Source organism: Cucumis sativus, chromosome 6 (assembly GCF_000004075.3).
Source record: "Cucumis sativus cultivar 9930 chromosome 6, Cucumber_9930_V3, whole genome shotgun sequence".
Lineage (NCBI taxonomy): Eukaryota > Viridiplantae > Streptophyta > Magnoliopsida > Cucurbitales > Cucurbitaceae > Cucumis > Cucumis sativus.
Genome location: NC_026660.2, coordinates 11,913,142 through 11,934,909, shown reverse-complemented (window position 1 = coordinate 11,934,909; position 21,768 = coordinate 11,913,142). Strand labels below are relative to the sequence as shown.

The window sequence follows — 21,768 nt, the reverse complement described above, 5'->3', positions numbered from 1 at the left end:
TCTCCTTAGTCCTTACGTGTTAATTAAACTTTAAATTGCTTACACCATTTATTGAGGTTTTATCTAATCATCCTCTGCATTCAATTATTGCACATGTTCAAAACAACTTATTCACAAAATAGACAATATAATCAATGTATATATAAATTTCAAACTAAATATTAATCCACATTTATAAATTAATAGATTTAAGTTATATTTAGGAAAATTGAGCTTTCACCGTTTTAAAAAGTTTTTCTTTGTTCTTTTCAATCGAGATCGATCAGTTAATGAGAAACGGTTGAAATTTATTTATTTTGATCCATTATGAAAACACCATATTGTCGTTGTTCTAAAACTCAAATATTTGTTTTACTTTCATGAGCTTCAATCTTTTTCTTCATTTTTCTTTTTCAAATCTCTTTGAATTATTTATGGAAAAAAATGTTTTTCACCAATACATTCACTTTTAAACACTTTCTTTGAAACGAGTTTAATATTTAAATACTTATACGTTTTGTTATATCATTTTATAAATATTTATTTACCTAATTTTGTTTTAAAATATATTTTCTCAAAATTTGTTTTTGAGAATTAATTTTCAATCTCATTTTTTCAAAATTCATTTTAAAAAGTTACCAAATACCTCAAATTCTTTTAAAAGGATTTTTTTTTTCAAATCTAAACACTTTAAAAATTAATTCATTTTAGTTCTTATATAAAAATTTAAAAAAAGAAAATTGAAAAACCTTACAAATCAATTCAATATAACTCAAAGGAGAGTTAGAAAATAAACGTTACCTTGGGATCAAAGATCACAAGAGTACAAGAACTATTTCCCTACTTACAATTTAAACACTCAACAAGTAACTTCATCAATCTTATTTAAATTATCTAAATGCTCAAACAGCAACTGTAGATAAAAAATTGCAAAATGTTGGTGATGAATTTTCGTTAACAACGTACAAGAAAATTATCATTATAGATTCAAATTCCAAGAAACTGTTTTCTAAAACCTAATGGAAGCTAACTGCCATCATTAACCTTAGTAAAATGGTAAAAATATCCATACTTAATATGTTTTTAAAATGATAAAATTGGAAAGTAATAAATTTATATTGAAATTATTAAATAAAATATAATGAATAATTTGATGTGTTGACAAAGTTAGAGGCATGCTATCATATATTTTTGGACATTCCCTTACTTTTGGGTTTGGTAAAAGTTTGAATTCTCCAGAAACTTTATGGGTTGGTTGTTTATGTGAAATATTGAGATTATTTGATGCCTTAAAAGCAATATGTTTTTGGGTGTGGGGTTTGTTGCGATTGTGATGGGATATTACGTACTTTTTTTTCGGTTCACATTAAAACAATTTTAATCTCTCATTAGGTTGCATGAATCTGGAGGGAGATGCAATTTGAGATTGGTATTGAGATTGAGGTTAATAGGCTATTTTGTATTTCGTCTCAATGACATGTTGGCCTGAGATGGAGTACATGATGTGCACTAATTAACTAAAACCTCATTGAGTGTGATGGTGAGAGAGGTATGAGATCTGTTGTCCAAGTCATGTAGTTAGATTCAATATATGGATATTCAAATATTCATATGCTTCTAAGTTTTAGATTTAAGAGCATAGAAATAACACCCCATTTTTATTACAAGAACCAAATGATGTGTGTTTCAATACAGCTAAATATCTCATTTCTTTCACAAATCTCCGGAAATATGTTTGAGAAATGCATCGATATTGGAATCAGAAGAACCACCTTTTGCTACCGCTCCCCGGCAAATCTCTTGAAATTCCGATACTCTCTTCCTCATCTCCTTCCCTTCAACGCTCTCTGAGTTCATAAATCTCTTCACAAACTCTGCAATTTCCTCTCTCCTCACCAAATCCTTACCCCCAACTCCTTTAAATCGGACCCCAACTTGCCAATCCTCCGCAATCTTCTTACTGTTCGGAAACTGATCCCAAAATATCGGCCACACCAGCATCGGAACGCCGGCGAAAACCCCTTCCACAGTCGAATTCCAACCGCCGTGAGTCCAAAACCCCCCGACGGCGCCATGGCACAGAACCCTCAATTGATCGCACCATCCAACCACCATCCCAGTTTCTCTGTCCACATCCTTCCACCGATCGTCATCTCCACGCGCCACCCACAAGAAACGAACGCCGCTGGCTTTTACACCGGCGACGATCTCGTCCATTTGGGTATTTGAGACTGACAGAAAACTCCCCTGTGAAATGTACAAAACAGAGCCCTCTGCTTGGGAGTCCAGCCACTGGAGATAGTCATTTGAGGCAGAGCTTTCTAGCTCGAAATATGGAGTACTGGGTCCGATGGTGTAGACCGGGAAGGGAAAATTTGCTTTTAAGCTATCAATAACAGAGGATTCAAGCTCGTAAACAGAGGTGGATATGAGAAATTGGGCTTTATCAACGGAACGAGCTGATTTCACAGAGAACCCGAGGGTTTGAAGACCATTGCCGGAGAAGAAAGACGGCAAATCTGCAAGACGAATCTTCGAAACTCCAGGGAAGTAATCCACAATCTCTTCTCCCCGCTCTTCAGAACAGAGTAAGTAAGAAAGAAGTTAAAATCCGATTCCAAAAAAGAAATTTCCATGAAGTGAATTTCATTTTACAGCTACCTGAGAGATCAGCCGGGAAATGCCCATTTTCCTTGAGAAGATCGAAATGGTAAAGAATGGAGAAAACCGTAGCGGACATAGGCCAGAGTGAAGCGACTGGAACGTCGAGGCGTTTCCCCAACTGGACAGCCCAATAGACGAAGGTATCGGCGATTATGGCAGTTGGCGGCGGGTGAAGGCGGCGGAGTAGAGTCTCAACGGGAGCTTCCATATGGGTTTGGATGGATCGGACGAAACCCGGGAAGTCGTTGGCGCGGTGGAGCTCAGAGGGGATAACATTGGGGAAAGTGACGAAATGGATGTTTGGGGGTTTGGGATCAGCGGCGAGGAAGGTGAGCCACTCGTCGGTGACGATGAAGGAGATGGAAATGTTGGGACTTTTGAGAGAGAGGATCTTGCAGAAGTTGATGAGAGCGTTGATGTGACCTCTGCCGGGGTACGGCAAGGCCGCCAGATGAATCCGTTTACTGATGGGATCCATGTTGGGGTTATGGGAAGAGTGAGGTAAGGCGGCAATATCTTGGAGGGAATCAAAATGTGGAGTAGGAGAAGTTGTGAGGGAGACGAACAGGATTTTATAAGTGGAGAACACGGCGGTTTTTGGTGATTGGTAGAGAAGTTCAATTTTAGTTTATGTTTTGGGGAACTGTTTAGTTGAGGTTATTTTCGTAGTTAACAAACAATAACTTTTCATTCATAAGTGCATTTAAATCGTAGGTGAACTTTTTTTCTCAAAATACACAACTTACCCTTCATCCTCGATGTGGATCCTGATTTTTCTTCTTCTTCCATTCATAAAAATGTGCACATCTTCTTTGGATTGACATTAAAGAAGAGTTTTAGTGTGTGAGAGAGTAACGTGGAGTAAAAAGAGAGAAAAGAAGGTTTGTTTGAAAGAATTTTGTTAGGCAGGTGTTCTCCTCCATATTCTTCACCTAACTAACCCCACTTCTCATTGGGCTTCCTCTGGACCACACCTTTCTTGGTTTGGGCCTGCCCTAACCAAAGCATTTTCAAGCTTTCTATCACTTTCTACCCTTCATAGTTGAGGATGGACAAAGATTGCACTATTAACAATTCATGAATTGTATTTTAGAGTAGAAGAAAAATGGATCGTCTCAGTACAATTGAAAACAAAACTCACTTTGGAATTTATGGTGGAGACTAGCAGCCCACGTGTAACAAAAATGAACACAACTCAACAAAGAAGGATAACAATTCATTCAACCTCTCTCTGCTTACTTGGATGCCAATACTTTATTATTATTATTTTCTAACTTTTGGACTTTCCTTATTATTATTTTTCATTTTTGAAAAAAGCTTTTTTTAAGATATAATATTAAATTTGCTTTCATCAACTAACTTAAGCTTTTCCATTAATTAATAATCTAAGATGATATCAAAACAAGTAATTTAAAAAGTCTTGTATTCATACTATGCAATATATATATATATATATATTACGTTTCTTCATATTTTGAATCCACGAATGAAAATAGTGTTAGATATAATATTAAATTCATCTCCATTTAGTATACAAGTTTTTAGTTCAATCAATAATCTAAAAGTTGGACCATTCATATTTAATAATAGCGTAATTTTTTGACCGGTTCCACTAGACAAATAACACTTTTTTTCTTTACCATGGATAGTCGAATTTAGAAGAGAAATTTTTCCACCATAATTCCACTTGGAAAGTGACTCATTGGATGAGTAGTTTTAGGAGATTTTTTATTTTTATTTTTTAACGATACTTGGAGGATAACTTATCATTAAACGATTAAAATTGTTAACGCTTTGTAAAACTTGTACGAGATTAAAATTGAATATGAGTGATTTAAGTGAAAGAATTAAAATTGAGAGTTGAGAATGGTAGATTTATGGAGAATTGTATTTGATTTTTATCCAAATTGTTGTTAAATTTAAGAACCAATCAAGCTTTTGGGCTATGTTTGTTTTTAGTTTGCTAAGGAGGAGGAGGGCATATATGTGTGGGTAAGGGATTCTATTGTTGTTGTTAAAGAATTCATTTTAAAAGCTGAAACAAATTTTAAAATATTTGAGAATAAAGGTATGATTAAGAAAGCAATTTTAACAAACTTATTAATAATCAATCATACAAAAGAGATTAAGCCTTTTTAACTTTAAGTAATCATACTTTTAATCCCAAGCGAAATGCTATAAAACAATTATGCTATATTTTATAAAAAAATTCATTCATTTTGTTACTTTCGAATATACTCTCACTTTATTTGTTGAAGTATTTTATTTACAATTTTCATATATTTTCTTAAACACAAAAGGGCAGGAGACCTAAGTTGGCAGCTTTTACACTTTTGCATGAAACAAAAGCCCAAATTGATCCCATTACTCATCTAAACATATATAGAAACAATAGAGATCATGAACTAAACGATACCAATATAGTACTCTATAAAAATACATATTCACATTCTTTAAATTTTCAAAAGAAAAGTTTCTAATTTAAAACAAAAACAAAAACAAAACAAAACAACACTATTTCATTAGTTCATGAATTTAGACACAAATTCTCAATTGTCTTGTTTTGGTTTAGAAAAGTAAAATTATTATTTTTGCCATTAAAAGACTTTTTTTTGGCTGGTAATTAAATTGAATTCTTTTCATTTTTCCATTTATGTTATAAAGGAGACATACTAATAATAACCGATAGCCATACATTTAATGGGGGGGAATATATAAATAGACACATATACTTTGAACCAAAATGTAGGACAGTAATATTTAGATATCAATCTTTGTTTGTTACCAAATATAATAGAGTTTAGGTAAATTATTTCTAACCATGGATAGTAATGTATGCCAATTTTGAAAAGTGAGATGGAAGAAATCATTTTATCCTCACTTACATTGTACAAGAAATCGACTTTTAGAAACAGTGAACACAAAAGTATATAATGCTAAAAAAAAAAAAAAATTAAAAATTTGAGCTGAATAAATAAATAAATAAATAACGTGTAGTAAAATAAAATAAAAAAAATAGTCTGAAAAATAGTCGGTGGCTGAAAGGCGACGGAGACTTCTAAAGTTTAATTGAAATTTAAAAGTAAACAAACACCGCTTGTTCACTACCTTTTTAATTCAAGAATTTTGCATTCTAAATCCTTCTTCTTTTTATTTTTTAATTTTCTTAAATTTAGAATTAAAAGCCAAGAAACAAATTTGTTAAAATTTGTAATGATTTCTTAAATTTTAGTACGTAATTTATAAGGAATTTAGAGACTGATTGATAATAAATTGTTTGTGTGGTTTTTATTTGTTTTGTTGAATTTTAAAGATACTCAAACATATATTGACTTAAGGATCATTTTTCTTTTGTATTATTGGAATTGGAAGTCGTAATTATAATATATTTATGGTTTCTTTGGAAACGGTAGAGTTAGCTTTGTAGACTCTCTACATCTTCACATGCAGCCATTGACTATTTTTCCCTCTAAACTTTTTTTTTAATTTCTAAGTTGCATGTTGAAGACATGATTCAAATATAAACAATCATTTTAAATCTTTGTTTATTTTTTATTTTTTAAAAAGAGAACTTCATGTATAAGATATCTTTATTCACACAAAACATGTATTATCAATTACAATGTTTAGAAGTTTGATTTTTTACTCTCATGTTATACAAAAATGAATAAATGACGACAAGAATAACCGAAGGAAATGGAGGAGAATAGATGTAAAATTTAAAAAAATTGTAAGCATTTGTATTGATGTTTATATCGATATGTTATATATACTTTTTGTTACTTTTTGATAATAATAATTAATAATAGTGATGAAAGTTATTCAAGTCCATAAAGGGTAATGATCATCTGCTGCTTGAAAAACATGGAAGGAATTAGAAGAATCGGCATTTGAGAGAATCATAAGATTTTGTTCATCTTGATCCATTTGGGTTGTCGTCATCGGAAATGTTATCGAGGCTTCTTGTTGTTGTCGCATTTGTAACATCAAAATCTCCGCTCGAGCTGCCCCTAGTTGAATTTCTAATTGAGACACTTCGTTTTGCAAAAACAAGATTTTTCCTACACAACCATACACTGGATCTTGCATTCTCGCACTCGCTTCATATACCATACTACTCACTGCATCTGCTCTTTGATCTACTGGAACCTCCTAATAAATACAAAAATCACATTCAAAATTTTTTTCAAATAAACCAAAAATATTTTGGAAAAAAAATTATTTAATACAATAATTGTTATAGCTCTACTACCATTCAATGCAAGTTCAATTGTTAAGCTCTTAAATAACGAATTGCGTTTGAACACAATGATCGATCATTGTAACTATTCTATTACCATCTTAAATTTGGTTGACCTAAAAGCTTGAAACAAAATCCATATCGTAAACACCAACGAGTCATTGTACATCTAGAATGGCTAAGACGTTGGATGTTCGAATATGTAATGGAGACTACCAAATTGAAGTAAAAAATAAAAAGTGATAATTAAGAAGATTGAAGAAGAAGAGATCACCTGCAACATTTTGCTAACATTGCTGGCACCAAAGATCTTATGAACAATGGCGAACTTGAGAGGGTCATGAGGAGGGAAATAAGGAGCAAAAATGCAGTCTTTTGCACACCGTCGTCGTAGCAATTTACAAGAGGCGCAGGGTGATGAACCGACTCCCATCCTTAATACACAATAATATTGTGTTCTTGAATACTAAAAGAAGAAGAGAAGGCAAGGGAAATGATTAAGAGTAATGGGTTTGGATTTGGAGAGTTGTTGAAGAGGGAATCCAAAAGATGGAAAAAGAGAGAACCCCATTAGTGAGTTTATATATAGGGAAACGAGGGCATGTGATGATGATTTCAATCAAATTGAAATTATTAGACTAATTCTTTTCTTTTGAAAAGTTAAAGTTTCTTTGTGTACACATTTAAGAAAGTAGAGAACCAAAAGTGGGCAAGGGTAGTATGGACATTTCAAGATTTGATTGAAATTCAATGGATATTAGGGCTGGTTTTGACTAACCAATGGGGAACCATGTGACGGTGTGGATGTGAATGCACTTTTTTTTTTTTTTTAATTTACTTTTCTTATTTGTAAAATTGTAGTTTTTTTATCTATATTTTTTAAATATATAAAAATAGTGTCGCCAAATTTTCTACGTTAATTTGAGATATAGATAAATACAAATAATAGTGATCTACTTTAACTTATCATAGATAAATTATGATATTTTATTATATTTGTATACCAATGTAAAATTATTTTAAGTTTATGGACTAAATGGATACTAAACTCATAAACTTATGATTCTAGGTATTAAATTTTAAAATCGAGGTTCCCATTAAAACTGATAGGTTCATTTGTTTTTCTCCACGGTTTGCATAATATAATGACATGACATTTATGAAAATGCAAAACTATGTAGTATTAGATGATATATAACTTAATATACTTTCATCCATCATAATAGAGCTATTTACAAAAATATAATAAAATAGATGAATAAAGCTATTTTAAAACATTCAAAATTAAATCAAAATAGAGCTATTTACAAAAATATAATAAAATATCACGATCTATTTACGATTGATCGTGGTAAACAACTATCTATACTATCTATATCATGATAGACATATGATATGTCATAAATAGATTTAATTGTTATCATGGAAACCATTTTGAAAAATACAATCATTTAAATATTATATGGTATGCTATTATTACATTACATTTATTTTTCTCTTTTTAATACGACATGAGATGAGGTAATGAGGTTAGAAACTTTTGGCCTCAAACTTACTTAACCATATTGAACTTTGCAACTAATTGTGTTCATCCATGAAGCTAACATCCAAATTAATATAAAATTCTAAACATCTAAATTACACTATTGCAAAACCTCCTCCCCACAAAGAAATACAATTGTTGAACCAAATTAGTTTCATACATTAACTTTCCCTTTCAATTTTTAATGCACACTGCTTGTTTTTTTTTCCCTAACATATTCACTATTTACTTTATTTATTTTTAAAATCATATACAAAATTACAGGTTGAATAAATGAATAAAAATGATAAGTTCATGCATTTGACGATTGAATATATAGATAGACAGCCAAAAAGAGATGCAAAAAAGGCCATGGAATTGAGTCTCAAAATGGGTAGCATGTGATTATACTAAGTTAAAATCAAGAAATAAATAGTGAAATGTTATTGTGCATATCTAACGACTCTTCTCCTCCCATACATTTTTTCCACATTTTGTTTCTACTTTTAGATGCCTTGGTACTAACGAAAGCCCTTTTAAACGTATTTTACGTATTTCTATTCTATTATTACCGTGTCAAATTAATGTTAGGCTGAAAACCTAAATTATCATATATATCGGTAAGTCGAAAGATTCGACATGATTAATAATCTGAAAATACTCATACAATATTTAAAACAAAAAACAAGACTATCACACTAATTTGAATGGATAGAGAAATACATTAATAATATAATTTGAAACTAAAATCAACCAAATTATTAATATAAATAAAATTGATAATTATCTTTGTTTTGAAAAATGTTTGTCGATATATTTGTAAAATTAAAATATGATCGTTGTTATTTCATTCATCTATAGTAATTGACATGTATTATCTTAATATATGCAAGGTCGGTGTTAAAATTCTCGTATCTTTATTAAAAAAATTAATTAAAAAATGGATTTAAACATGTCTATATATTTTGCTTTTTTATAATAAAAAAAAGACTAATGATTAATGGGATTAAGACTATCAATAGTACAAAAAGAAAAAAAAACAGAGAGAAAAAAAATCAAATATTCTTCTTTTATCTCCAATTGACAATTATGAAATAAACACAATAAAGAAAAGTAAAATGAATTGAGTATTTTAATTATTTACTTACTATTTGCAAAGTTTCCCCAAAGAGAAAAAGACCTTAACCATTGAATTTGAAATATTGGCCAACTATTCTTTAAACCTTCAAATCATATACTAACATTTATAACAAATCTCAAACTTTCTTACTAATAACTTAGTTTCTATACTACCGAGTATACTTGGATACTTTCTTTAAATCATCGATTTATCAAATGACTTAAAGATGATAGACTAAGATAAACTTAATTATATTATCATCTAACCGTTACATATTTGAATTACATTAATATAAATTTATTACTTATACAAAAGTTCGTTGGAACAAAGAATGAAGTAGTGAAATGTGGGATGTCGTGAATTTCTAAAGCACCACTCCTCACGACTCTTTGAGTTTGAATTTTGTTATATTTTCAACTGCTACTAAATTTTAATATTCAATTATAGTATAGTAAGTAGTTGAAGGATTCAAAACACATTTTTCTAAGTGAAACCACATGTAGATTTACAGTCAAGTTAAGAGGAACTTGAACACCTTCATTGTTGGGTTTGTTATATATGCACGTGTGTATATGAACTTGTGATTTGGTATTAACTTACCATTTTTACTCTCTTCCGATTTTTTTAAGTGACTTTATAAAAAAAAAAGTAGGGAAAAACAATACTTTTGAATAATAATATATAAAAAGTAAACATAGAAAGAAGAATGTAAAATTGGTCCTATTACAAAAATTGTTGACGCTTCTTCTTTATGAACAAACATTCACCTAAACTCATATTTAAAATTGAAAAAAAAAAAAAAAACTAAATAAAGCAAGAGCACAACAAATTCATTGAACATATGATATTGGTTGATGAAAACCTACAAAAATGGGAAAGAAATAGCATGTTTAAATGTAAAAAAAGGAAAAAAGAATTATTGATTTGAAGAATTTCAACCAAATATATTCCAATTAAATGCTTTTAAAGCTTGATTTCCCCATCAATTTATTCTAACCACATACCTCTTTAATTTGGTTCTAATTGCATACTTTTGACACTTGTATTTACATACCTCTTTAATTTAATTTTAGTTACTAACATGTTTGTATCTTGATTTAACGGATGAATGAACTCTTTACTATAGTTTTTATCTCTCTTAAATAAATATTTTTTTTGGTCAAATTTCAAAAACAAAAATGTAATTTAAAAATCTACTCTAAAAAAATTGTTGAAATCATCCCTCAAGAGTGAATTACACGTAAGAAAGCAAACAAATTTATAGGTGAAGGTTAACTTTTATAAGTACTCTTAGAAAACCAAATGATCCTTGGCTCAACCAAGCCTTAGATTTAGGTCTTATTTTTTATTTTTAGAAAAACGAGCTTTTAAACACTACTTCAAGTTTTAGAGTTGTTTATATTTTTTTAATTTGACCAAGAGTGTATTTAATAGTGATCATTTTTGCACAAAAATATGGTGTTTGACAATCTAAAGAAAGTGATTTTAGAAAAATAAGAAATTACGTAAAATTGATTTTTGAAGCATGACTCTCTTATGATCGTGAAAGGATGATTAACTGAAAATCACCCTCTTATTTTATATAGTTTTTGAAATACCCAAAATATCATTTTTAATAATTTTATAGTTTTATAATCACTTTTAGTATCAAACATCATTATAGAAAATCAATTACCAAACATAAAGAAAGCAATTTTACAAAATCAATTGTAACTAAATCACTCCCCTCAAAACACACGTTCTTGGTTTCATAGGAATTGAAAACTGCTGCTGCAAGCTTCAATACACACATTTATAGATGATTCTTTTCTCGAGAAGTGGTTTCTATTTAAATCAGCAGAAACCCAGAAATTGAGCTGTTTGAACAAACAGACAGTTGAATTCCAAAGTCCAATGATAGTGATCTTAACAAAATCTTGTCGATGATATTATAGTCAAAGCAGGGAAAAATGAGGCCATGTAAGGAAGTAAATGGGAATGTGTTTTTGTTAGACAATAATAACAAAAGGGTTCATGTTAGTCTCTCCAATCTCAAACATTACACATAGGTTAGCTTCACATTTTAGATATACATTGGAAAACATGCTTACTTTTCCCCACTTGAATTGGAAACATAATGGAGAAAGGAAACATACCAAGAAATCTAGAGCTTTACCAAACTCGGAAAACGACTCATTTTCAAAATGGAGTGCATCCCCATTGCTCTATTGTAGATAAACAATTTGAGATAACCAAAAGACTGCTGATAATGGGATTGCCTTTAGAAGGAAGGAAGCATCGAGTGATTGTGAATTCGAGGTTCGAATTTGGACGGGAAATCTGCAGTTGTTGTTTGATGGATCGATGGTTGTGATCAAAGCCAACCCTTGAAAGTCACAACTTTCTGGTCTTTGATCATTTTGTTGATAGTAGCTATTGAATGCATAAGAGATATTACCAGGCCAACCAATATTGGAGCAAGATGCACCAGGAGCAAGCGCAGTGCAGTCAGCGACAGAACATGCCTCTAAAGCACGAGCACTTGCATTAGATAAGTCTTTGTTGTTGTTGAGAACACACCACTTGGGGGAGAGGTATTCTACATTTTGAGCATTCACAAGATTTTTTGTTCTCTGACCAAAGTTAAGGTGGTACTTTGCTTGGCCATCAAAAGTGAACACTCCCCAGTGTCTCTCAAATGGTCCAGTGGATATATTTCTCCGATCTTCATCTAATAGGCTTAAGATATAGGTTTCAAGAGGTGGACGTCGAGGTCTAAGGGGGGACCCTGATCTGCTATGGAGGTAATCCAGCAAACCTTTCATAAAGGTTTCAGCTGTTGATGAGTTAGCATTGTCTGCTCCATCAGTAGGCCATCCAACCTGTTCCACAACGATATCCACTGTCGAAAATCCAATCTTTGATAAAGATGCAACTAAGGTATCATAACTCAACTCAAAGCTGTTTTTGTAAGTTCTATGGCTATCGTTATGGGGGCGTGCTGTTTCCTTGAAGAGGGCAAAGTCCAGAGAAATATTTTTGTTTTGAAGGAAACTTAAAAATGGGGAAATGGATGCAAAGAACGGTGATCTGTGTGCAGTAAGAAATGTCAGGAGCTGAATCATTGTTTTATTCAATTCAGGTCGGAAATGTCCCTTTGAAGGAAGGCCAGATTCAGACAGGAATGCGTCGTAACTGCATGGGACAACAACTTTTATCCTGCTCTCCAAGTTCACCTTGGTTATAGCTGCCTGAATGTTGGCAACTGCTCCCATGACATACGGATAATACTCGTCCCCATAACTTAGAAGAAATGGTTCATCTCCAACTGCAATATACCTGAAGCATAATAGCAAACATCAGAGAGAAAGTGAATGGACATTCCAATCAAATGGATATTAAAGACTTTGGTGCTTCTTCAAAGTTTCCTAGAGAGATAGAAATCATTTGCTAACATGAGATGACTCACCAGTCACGAATCTAATACCTACACTCATCCAACAATTTATTAGTTCTCACTTAGCTGACTAGAACTGACTGAATCGTTACTCAAATATTGCTAAGCAAATCAAGCAATAGTTTGTTCTAACAACACTATAGTAAAGAGGAAGAGGGAACAGTTGGCAGCCACGACAACATCAGAACGTTGTCCTAGAAATTCATCTTCTAAGAGTGGGAAAACGGAAAACAGTTGGTAGTTCCTTGCTCCTAACAAGCGACAGACCCCAAAAATGTACCCTCGACTACCATCTTGCCCTGCCACTATGTAACCTACTTCATGTCTAGATTTAGAGTAAATTTGTTTGACAGAGGCATCCATTATATAAAAAAAAAATGGTTCGAGACAGTTTGTATACAGCTTTCTTTTTTTTTTCTTCATTTTTTGAAACGGAAACAAAGATTTCATTAATGTAGTAAAAATGAAGTACAAAGTACAATATTAATAGGATTAGCCGATCAGAAGGTGCATCCGGGCACCCTCATCATATCCAATAGAGCCTTCCATTTCCAAGCACATCGCATGAAAAATGCTACACAAAATTTTTTCTAATTCAGCCATGCACCCACCACAGAACAGAGCATAAGTAAATCACCAAACATGTGAAATTATGGAGTTTCTTTAATACATAACAATTCGGTATAGGTATTATTGTCTATAGGTTATAGCATTAATTGCACAGGGAACATCAACACCATCATTGAAATTGTTCGAGACACCCTTTCCAAATTTAGGGTGTAAAATTCATTTGTTAGTGCAAGATCTCTAGCTGAATTAAATTATAGTTGCAAAAGATTTGTTCTTCCCAAAATGAAAATGGGCCAGCATTATGTACTTCGTATCAATAGTGCTAACCTATTCCTGATATCTACGGTCATTGATTATGCAGGCTTTGAAATTGGGCAGGAAACTGTTTGTAATAAATTCAGTCGTTAGTTGAAGCACTGTTAACAGCCATGCGAACTAATAGTGAATACGACGTTTAATCTCTAAATGAGAATGAATTAGTTGATTAAGAGAAAGAGAAGGAGTTAAAGAAGCGTACTCGATTCGAACACCGCCTGTACCGCCGGAGAGATACCTAGTGACATTATCGTGGACCCAACTTTCGGCAGCTTTTCGGGAAGAGTTTAGGAGTTTGAGCATGGGATTGGGAATGGCGATGGTGAGTTGAAGAGTGGAGGCAGATAAGGCCTGGAGGACGAGGGGATTGGGATCGAGGAGCTTGATTTTGGTGATGTTGTTGGAGTTCAAGAGTTGGACAACCTTGAAAGGAGAAAGAGGGTGGGACGCGGAGGTTCCCCAGTTGAAGCCGAGGGCGGAGACGGGAGAAAAGGTTAAGGCGGAGAGATTAAGGAAGAGGAAGAAGAAGAAGAGAATGAGGGAAAGAGTCGGAGGCATTACTGGAGAGGGAGAGGGAGAGTGAGAGAGAGATCCACACTGAAATGTGGAATGTCGGAGAGGGAAGGGTTTTTGATGGGTTTTTAAAAGCCGACCCAACTTTTTCAATTACAATCATTATAATATAAATCTCTATATATAAATAAATAAATAAATAATATTTGATTCTTAATAATTTTAACTTTTTCTCTCCCATGTAATTAATAAATTAGTCTTCCAACTAATTTAAATGTAGATTTGTGACTCAAAACTTTACGTCACTTCCATAAAATAACAAAGTGGCACGTGGATGTCAAATAACTATTTTTCAGTTTTTAATTATTGTGTTTGTAGTTAAGTATGCTTTTGATCTAAATATGTAAAATGTGCTTACCATAATAGCATATCGTGGATCTTATGATTGAAGGAAAAAATGTGTCTTCTTTATTTGTAATAATAACAACACGTGTTATCCACGTCAAATGTCAATGTTTTATTAAAAATTTAAAATAATTTTTTCAAACAAAAATTATCATATTTATTTATTTATTATTTTTATAAAGTTGTTTAGAGTTGTAAAAAAAAATTGTGGTAGTGGAAGAAAAGTTTGTTGGAAGTATTTGGATATGTTTTTTACCTATTGCTAATAATCTTTTTTATACTAATAAGTTATTAATTATCTTTTTTTTAAGACAACCACGATTATGAAATACAATAAAAAGAAATTATAGATTCACCTCTTCATCTTGCTTGTACGTGACTTGATGCTCTACTGGCGTGACCTCAAACATTCTCATATTTCTATATCATTGTCATCATTGCATACTTGATAGAATGATATTTTTCAATTAGTCCAAATTTGTATAATAAGAAGAGATCTTAGATGTAAAAAAATTATTTATTATTGATGTGAAATGTCTAATTAATATAGTATGTAGATGATTTTGTAATGTTAAAAAAATGGAATGAAAATCATTTTTTTTAAAATGAATGAAAATCTCATAAGCTAAAAGAATTTTGGAATTTAAAAGAATAAAGTGTAATTAACATCTAATTAATGTATTTGGATTTTAATTATTAATTAACTTAATAACTCATAACTCATGTGACTTCACAAATATCTTATGAGTTTTTATTTAACAAAATTTTAAAATTGACAAAAATTACCAATAATATTATTGTTAAAAGTAAGATGTGCAAAATGTTTAGACGGTTTCTATCTACAAACCCTTTTATATGTAGTATAGATTATTTCAATAATATATTTTTATTTAAATTTAATTATTTATTTAGAAAAACAACTAATTATAATTCTCGAAAAATTTATTAAATAATTATACTTTTGAAATATGCTAGAAATATATCAGATATATAAAATTAGCACAAATGTCCTAATAATAATAAGTCAATGTCGATGTCCAAAATTTCAATTTATTTCATTCGAGATGTTATTGATACTTATAAAAAAAATCATTCTCATTGATCTAAAACTCATAACTTATTAGTCTTTTATCTATGCTGTATATCTTTTTTTCAATTTAAGCAATAGTGTTAAAAATGGCCGGGCTTTTAAAGTACAAAAAATTTAAATTTGAAAATAACACTACATTGGGTTTATACAATATGAAGAAAGAATAAATACAAGGTTTAAAATTTATAATACAAATTTTAGGTTTGATGAGTGATGTAACAATGTAGTTTTTGTAGGCCAAACTTGATGATGTTTTTGTAGTATTTATTAGTGAATGAGATATGTGGTTGCAGGTGTAGTTGGTCAAATTTGGAAGAGAGTAGGTATGTGTTTTCAATGAACTATTATTATTATTGCGTAGGTATATATGTCTACGAATGTACCTATCGGTTTTGAAAATGGTTGGCTATGTTTACACAACCTGATAATAATAGTATGAGTTGTTTGATTCATGCCGATTAAAGCCTCAATTACTATTTCAATTACAAAATAATAACAATTGAAAAAAAAAAGTTATAAACAACTTTTGTATTTTTTAAAAAGAAAATCTTATCATAGTTTTTTTACATGGATAGATTATTTTTGTTTGGATCATAATAACATGTGTTTGATGTGTAAATTACTTTAGTTTGATAATGAAATAATAAAAATTGTAACAAACAATAAAATAGTAATGAATGTAAAACGGTAAAGATTGTGACAAATAGTAAATGTTGTAACAAATAAGAAAGCTTTTAAACGTTGTTTACTATAGTTGATTTTAGACTTCTAATTCGTACTTAATATAGCTACTTAGTGTTTGAGTTAGTATTCATAGTTTAGAGATTAAATATTTAAAAGTGTTAGTATTCGATTAAATATTTAAAAGTATTGAACTAAATGGCCATGGATGAAATATTGAAGTTTATAATACAAATATTATATTAGTTTAGGTATACTAGGCCTAGATATGTATACCTTAATCAGGGTTAATTTGCCATTAAAACATAAGAATTAGAAGTATTAAGAGATATATTTCTTTTTTATTTTTCTAAAGAAAGAGAAATATTAACACGTGGGATTCCATTATAGAGACACTTACCTTCCAATTAGGCCCATTGTATCAATGGGCCTCAATGGCAGGAAAGTGAATGTAAAGAGCCGAATTGTGAGTTAGTGGGCCTCATTACGGAATATGGGCCTTGACGGTGGCTTGAAAGGAGTCCATAACAACCGCCTTCTTCAAGAAAGATCGCCTGACGGCAAATTCAGAATAATTATCAAACACAATACTTTCAGTTTAATACGTTTCTGTCAAACTATACAAAGCCCTAATTGCTGTAACCCTAATGACTTGTCAAAGCTACCACCAACACCATAATCTACTAACTTCTTCTTCTTCTTCTTCCCTCGACCCGCTAAGCATTTCCAGAAACTCAATATCATCGTTTCGTTTACCTTCTTGGCCTTTTGGATGAAGACGCGGTTAATCTGATTTCCTCCCATTTTGTTGGAAATTGGGTTGGTTTATGACCCCAATCCCAACTCATCGTTGTTAATGCTTAGTTGAATTCTAGGTTTTTTTTTAAAAAAAAATTCTGCGGATTTTGAACTTGGGTTTCGTATTTCAATGGCTACCGAGGCGACCGAAGCCACGACTAAGTTCCAAAGTCCGGATTTTCGTCCGGTACCGTCGCCTCCAGATTTCCATCCCGAGATTGTGGTATCAGCTCATGATGGTCTTCGGTTCTGGCAGTTCATGATTGCCGGTTCAATCGCTGGTTCTGCTGAACATATGGCTATGTTCCCCATTGATACCGTCAAGACCCATATGCAAGCACTTGGCTCTTGTCCAATTAAATCTGTTGGAGTTCGACAAGCCCTTCGGTCAATTTTGAAGTCAGAGGGACCTGCTGGGTTTTATCGTGGTATTGGTGCTATGGGTCTTGGAGCTGGACCAGCACATGCTGTGTATTTTACAGTTTACGAGAATTGTAAGAAGTTTTTCTCTGGTGGGGATCCTAATAATTCTCTTGCTCATGCTGCTTCTGGGGTCTGTGCAACGGTGGCGAGTGATGCTGTGTTTACACCGATGGATATGGTTAAACAGCGGCTGCAGTTGAGTAATAATCCCTACAAGGGAGTTTTGGATTGTATCAAAAAGGTTCTTAGAGATGAGGGGTTTAAAGCATTTTATGCATCATACAGAACTACCGTGTTGATGAATGCACCATTTACTGCTGTGCATTTTGCTACTTATGAAGCTGCAAAGAGAGGTTTGATGGAGGTTTCGCCAGAAAGTGTAAATGATGAACAGTGGGTTGTTCATGCGACGGCTGGAGCTGTTGCTGGAGCTTCAGCTGCGTTTGTTACAACGCCGCTTGATGTGGTTAAGACTCAATTACAATGCCAGGTACCCCATTTAATGATTTGGTTGTAGCTTCTGCTAATTTTGCGAGAAGATTTTAAGAGTAGGAGATAAAGTGTTTCTAGAGCAAGATTAAGGTCATGGGACTTCCGCACTAAAAATATTTTAAATTTGAATGCACTTGTTGAGCCAAGGTTCTTTTTTGGTCGAGTGATTAGTAAAAAAGCGAAAAGTGCTAGAACCTGGCATCAAACTGTTCTAAGGGGCAGCCTCATTGGCCAAGGTTTTGTAGTCTCTTGAGTCTTGAGTTACAACTACCCAGCGGTTGCATATTCGAATCCTCGAGTGAGCTGAGTAAGGAAAACCTTTGATGTCTCTAATGGACAGACCTTAAGCTAGGTGTTGACGAAAACGGAAAGTGCTTGAAATTAGAAAACTTTGCTCTTATTTTCGAAGCTTTGTGGAAAGTATATTTTAATCATTTTTTTTTGCGGGATTTTTCGAGTGTTCGGGCATTTTTGTGTGCACCTTGACTTTTCTCATGTGGCGACCTTATTATAGTTGGTTGAAAAGTAACTTGCATAGAACCTGGGTAGGTGGCCATATTCCCTCTAAGTTCTCTCTGCATGTCTTGTATTTAACACTAGACCAATCTATAAACATTTTGTTAAACAACTTATCAAGGGAACAAATCCTCATTGTGCCCCTTCCAAATCCTCACCCTACTAATTATCCAAGAAACTCACCCCAACTATCTTTTTGTGACCCCAACCTTACAACTTATGAAAGGGATGGAGGAAAAAAATTAATGAGAAATGGTATAAAATTTGAAGTTATAATTTGGTTGAGAGAATGGTGGGAGTTAGTCTGGAGTAGAGGATCAAGATACAAGAATTTATGATACAGAACAAGAGGGAAAAATATGCGTGCTTTGAAACTTATTGCAATGATCTTGCCCCCACCTGGGACCCCAAAAGGGGTGGAAAAATGCAAGAAAAAAGTTTATCAAAAAGAAGTTCAAGTTATATTTGCAAACATGGTTTGAAAGAAATATCGTTGAAGGTCCAATGTTAAATTGAGGTTCAATTCTTGATGACAATGAAAAAAAAAAAACTCTCGATGACAATGAATGGGGGAGGAAAATATGCCAAACCATTTTTCGTTTCTTTCCCCGTAGTTTTCCTTTTGGTCAAATAATAGTTATTTGGACATTAAATAATTCTAGAAAAGAAACATTAAAGATCTGGAATTGTCCATGCTTGTATGAACTAAACATATATCTTTCTCATTCCATAAAAAAGGTGATGCACGAAAAGTGGGAGATTACAGACCTATCAGCTTGATTCCATGTCTTTACAAAATCATTGCAAGAGTCCTTTCAGATAGATTCAAAAAAATTCTCCCACCCACCATTACCAAATATCAATCAACGTTTATTGTTGACCGACAAACTCTAGATGCATCACTGATTGCCAATGATCTCTGAATATGCCAAACAAAGGAAACAAGGAATTGTGATAAAACTTGATATAGAAAAGACCTAAAAATCAAGGGCTTCGGGAAACTTTAGAGAAAATGGATAAAAGGTTCCACTGCAAACTCCTCGATCATCAGCAATGGCCAACCAAGGAATGAAATCAAAGCTACAAGAGATCTTACACGAGGAGATCCTCTCTCACCATTCCTCTTTGTCATTATTATGGACTGTTTTAGTAGAATGATGACTGAAGCACATGCTCATGACTGTAACAAAGCTTTCTGTGTTGGAAAAACTCACTACCAATCCATCATCTCCTCTTTGTGGATGACACCATCCTCTTTACAGAAAATGATTCAAAACTTGATCAAAGTCTATTTGGGCTTGTTAAGAAAATCTTTGAGGATGCATCAGGTTAAACATTAATCACCAAAAATCAGAATTGATGGGTATCGACATTAACTGAGGCAGATGTTAGATCAGTAGCTACTTTCTATGGCTGTAAGGTTGGTCAATGGCTGGGCTCATATTTGGGTCTTCCTCTATTTGACAAATCCGGTATAATCTCTTTTTTGGAATCCTATAATTGAGAAAATTGAGAAAAGATTACCACTCATGGAACCACTGGTCCACTCCAACATCTTCAAGGGTTGCCAACTTACTCTCCTCCAAGTCACTTTTCCTAGCCTTCCCACATATTACCTATCACTTCACAAAATACCATCTAAGGTGATTTCTACAATTGAAAAATTATACAGGTCATTTCTGTGGAAAGGTGGCTCTCACAACGTCAAATGGGATACTTAAACCCTGCTCATATTTTGGATTCAATGGGACCATGTTTGCTTAGCTCATTCTCTTAGGAACTTTCCGTTTCTCTTTTATTGAGTAGTGGACTCTTTTTATTGTCTCCTGTCTCCTTGGTTTTCTCTTGGATAGGAACAACCCCTACATATGTGACTTCTTTTCATAACAGATACATGCTTCTTGCACACAAAACAAAATATTATTGTTTTCCTTCTTTACCTTCAAACGTTATGGAAGTATCTGTTTAATTGGTTAGTCATGGAAAACTCGAAAACTGTTAATATAATAAAGTCTGCTACAGAGAAATGTCAATTGAATGGCGAATAGCAATATAGTTCTTTTAGTACCACCATAGAAAAGTTAAGATGCATCAACGTTACATGAACATATCCTTTATCAACTGAAGTTTTGATTATCTCAAACAAATGAATGTAATGAAGATTTTATGTTAACTTATGTGCTGCTTCCCCTAGATCCATAGCCGAATGTATAAGTGGAAACCTAACCTTAATTTTCACATTTATGGATGATCCACAGGGTGTATGTGGATGCGACAGATTCAAAAGTGGGTCAATCAGGGATGTAATTCGAACAATACTCAAGAAGGATGGATACAGAGGGCTTATGAGGGGATGGGTTCCAAGGATGCTCTTTCATGCCCCAGCTGCAGCTATTTGCTGGTCGACATATGAAGCGTTAAAATCCTTCTTCCACGATCTCAATGGTGGCAGCAGCCACAACGGTACCTGAAAATAGGAAGTAGAGAGGAGGAGAGGGAATATTCTTTTCTTTTTTGCATTGTCCCTCTTTCCTGCAGTTGAAACAAAGACAGCTTTCTTTTTGGGGCTGCAGAGAATTTTGGTAGGAGGGATTGTCTCAAAAAAAAAGAAAAATGCAAATGCTACCACTTGAAGTCAAAGGAGTACACACACCAAAGTTAATTATAATTTGTATTCTACACGTTGGTAATGGGTTTCTAATAATGGCAATATATGAAATTTTGATCTGTTTCTCTTTACTTTGTTTTTATGGTTCTGTTGGCATTAGAACAATAGAACTGTTTTGTTTTAGAGTCAGCCTCGTGCAATGATTTCATTTTTGTTGGATATTAGATTTTTTATGGTTAGTGAAAACTAACACTTCCATTAGTGTCCTGATTTAGATTTTTGTCAAGTAAAACTGCAGAGATGGTGACCGAATCCCTGATGGTAACTCCGATCTAGAGCAGAGCACACAAAAACACAGCCTCTTGTGAAAAGAGAGCATCACAAGAAGCTAAAAGA

At 32.7% G+C, this 21,768-nt stretch overlaps 4 protein-coding genes across 4 annotated transcripts; 1 reads left to right on the top strand and 3 right to left on the bottom strand.

Annotated features, from left to right (window-relative positions):
- Positions 1–1,540: 1,540 nt before the first annotated feature.
- Positions 1,541–3,617, bottom strand: LOC101215681 (UDP-glycosyltransferase 87A1). The gene is made up of 2 exons (XM_004143121.3): positions 2,641–3,617; positions 1,541–2,555 (listed from the first exon to the last, which is right to left on the bottom strand). Exons 1-2 carry the CDS (start codon positions 3,119–3,121, stop codon positions 1,693–1,695), a joined length of 1,344 nt encoding a protein of 447 aa, XP_004143169.1. The 5' UTR covers positions 3,122–3,617; the 3' UTR covers positions 1,541–1,692.
- A 2,757-nt stretch (positions 3,618–6,374) lies between these two features.
- LOC101207667 (LOB domain-containing protein 12) lies at positions 6,375–7,416 on the bottom strand. The gene is made up of 2 exons (XM_004143174.3): positions 7,158–7,416; positions 6,375–6,795 (listed from the first exon to the last, which is right to left on the bottom strand). The coding sequence occupies exons 1-2, from the start codon at positions 7,314–7,316 to the stop codon at positions 6,466–6,468; spliced, it is 489 nt and encodes a 162-aa protein (XP_004143222.1). The 5' UTR covers positions 7,317–7,416; the 3' UTR covers positions 6,375–6,465.
- Positions 7,417–11,430: 4,014 nt separating this feature from the next.
- LOC101207915 (glucan endo-1,3-beta-glucosidase 9) lies at positions 11,431–14,466 on the bottom strand. The gene is made up of 2 exons (XM_004143175.3): positions 14,049–14,466; positions 11,431–12,843 (listed from the first exon to the last, which is right to left on the bottom strand). The coding sequence occupies exons 1-2, from the start codon at positions 14,402–14,404 to the stop codon at positions 11,730–11,732; spliced, it is 1,470 nt and encodes a 489-aa protein (XP_004143223.1). The 5' UTR covers positions 14,405–14,466; the 3' UTR covers positions 11,431–11,729.
- Positions 14,467–17,114: 2,648 nt separating this feature from the next.
- LOC101215924 (mitoferrin) lies at positions 17,115–21,503 on the top strand. The gene is made up of 2 exons (XM_004143122.3): positions 17,115–18,246; positions 21,023–21,503. The coding sequence occupies exons 1-2, from the start codon at positions 17,464–17,466 to the stop codon at positions 21,233–21,235; spliced, it is 996 nt and encodes a 331-aa protein (XP_004143170.1). The 5' UTR covers positions 17,115–17,463; the 3' UTR covers positions 21,236–21,503.
- The last annotated feature ends 265 nt before the right edge of the window (positions 21,504–21,768 follow it).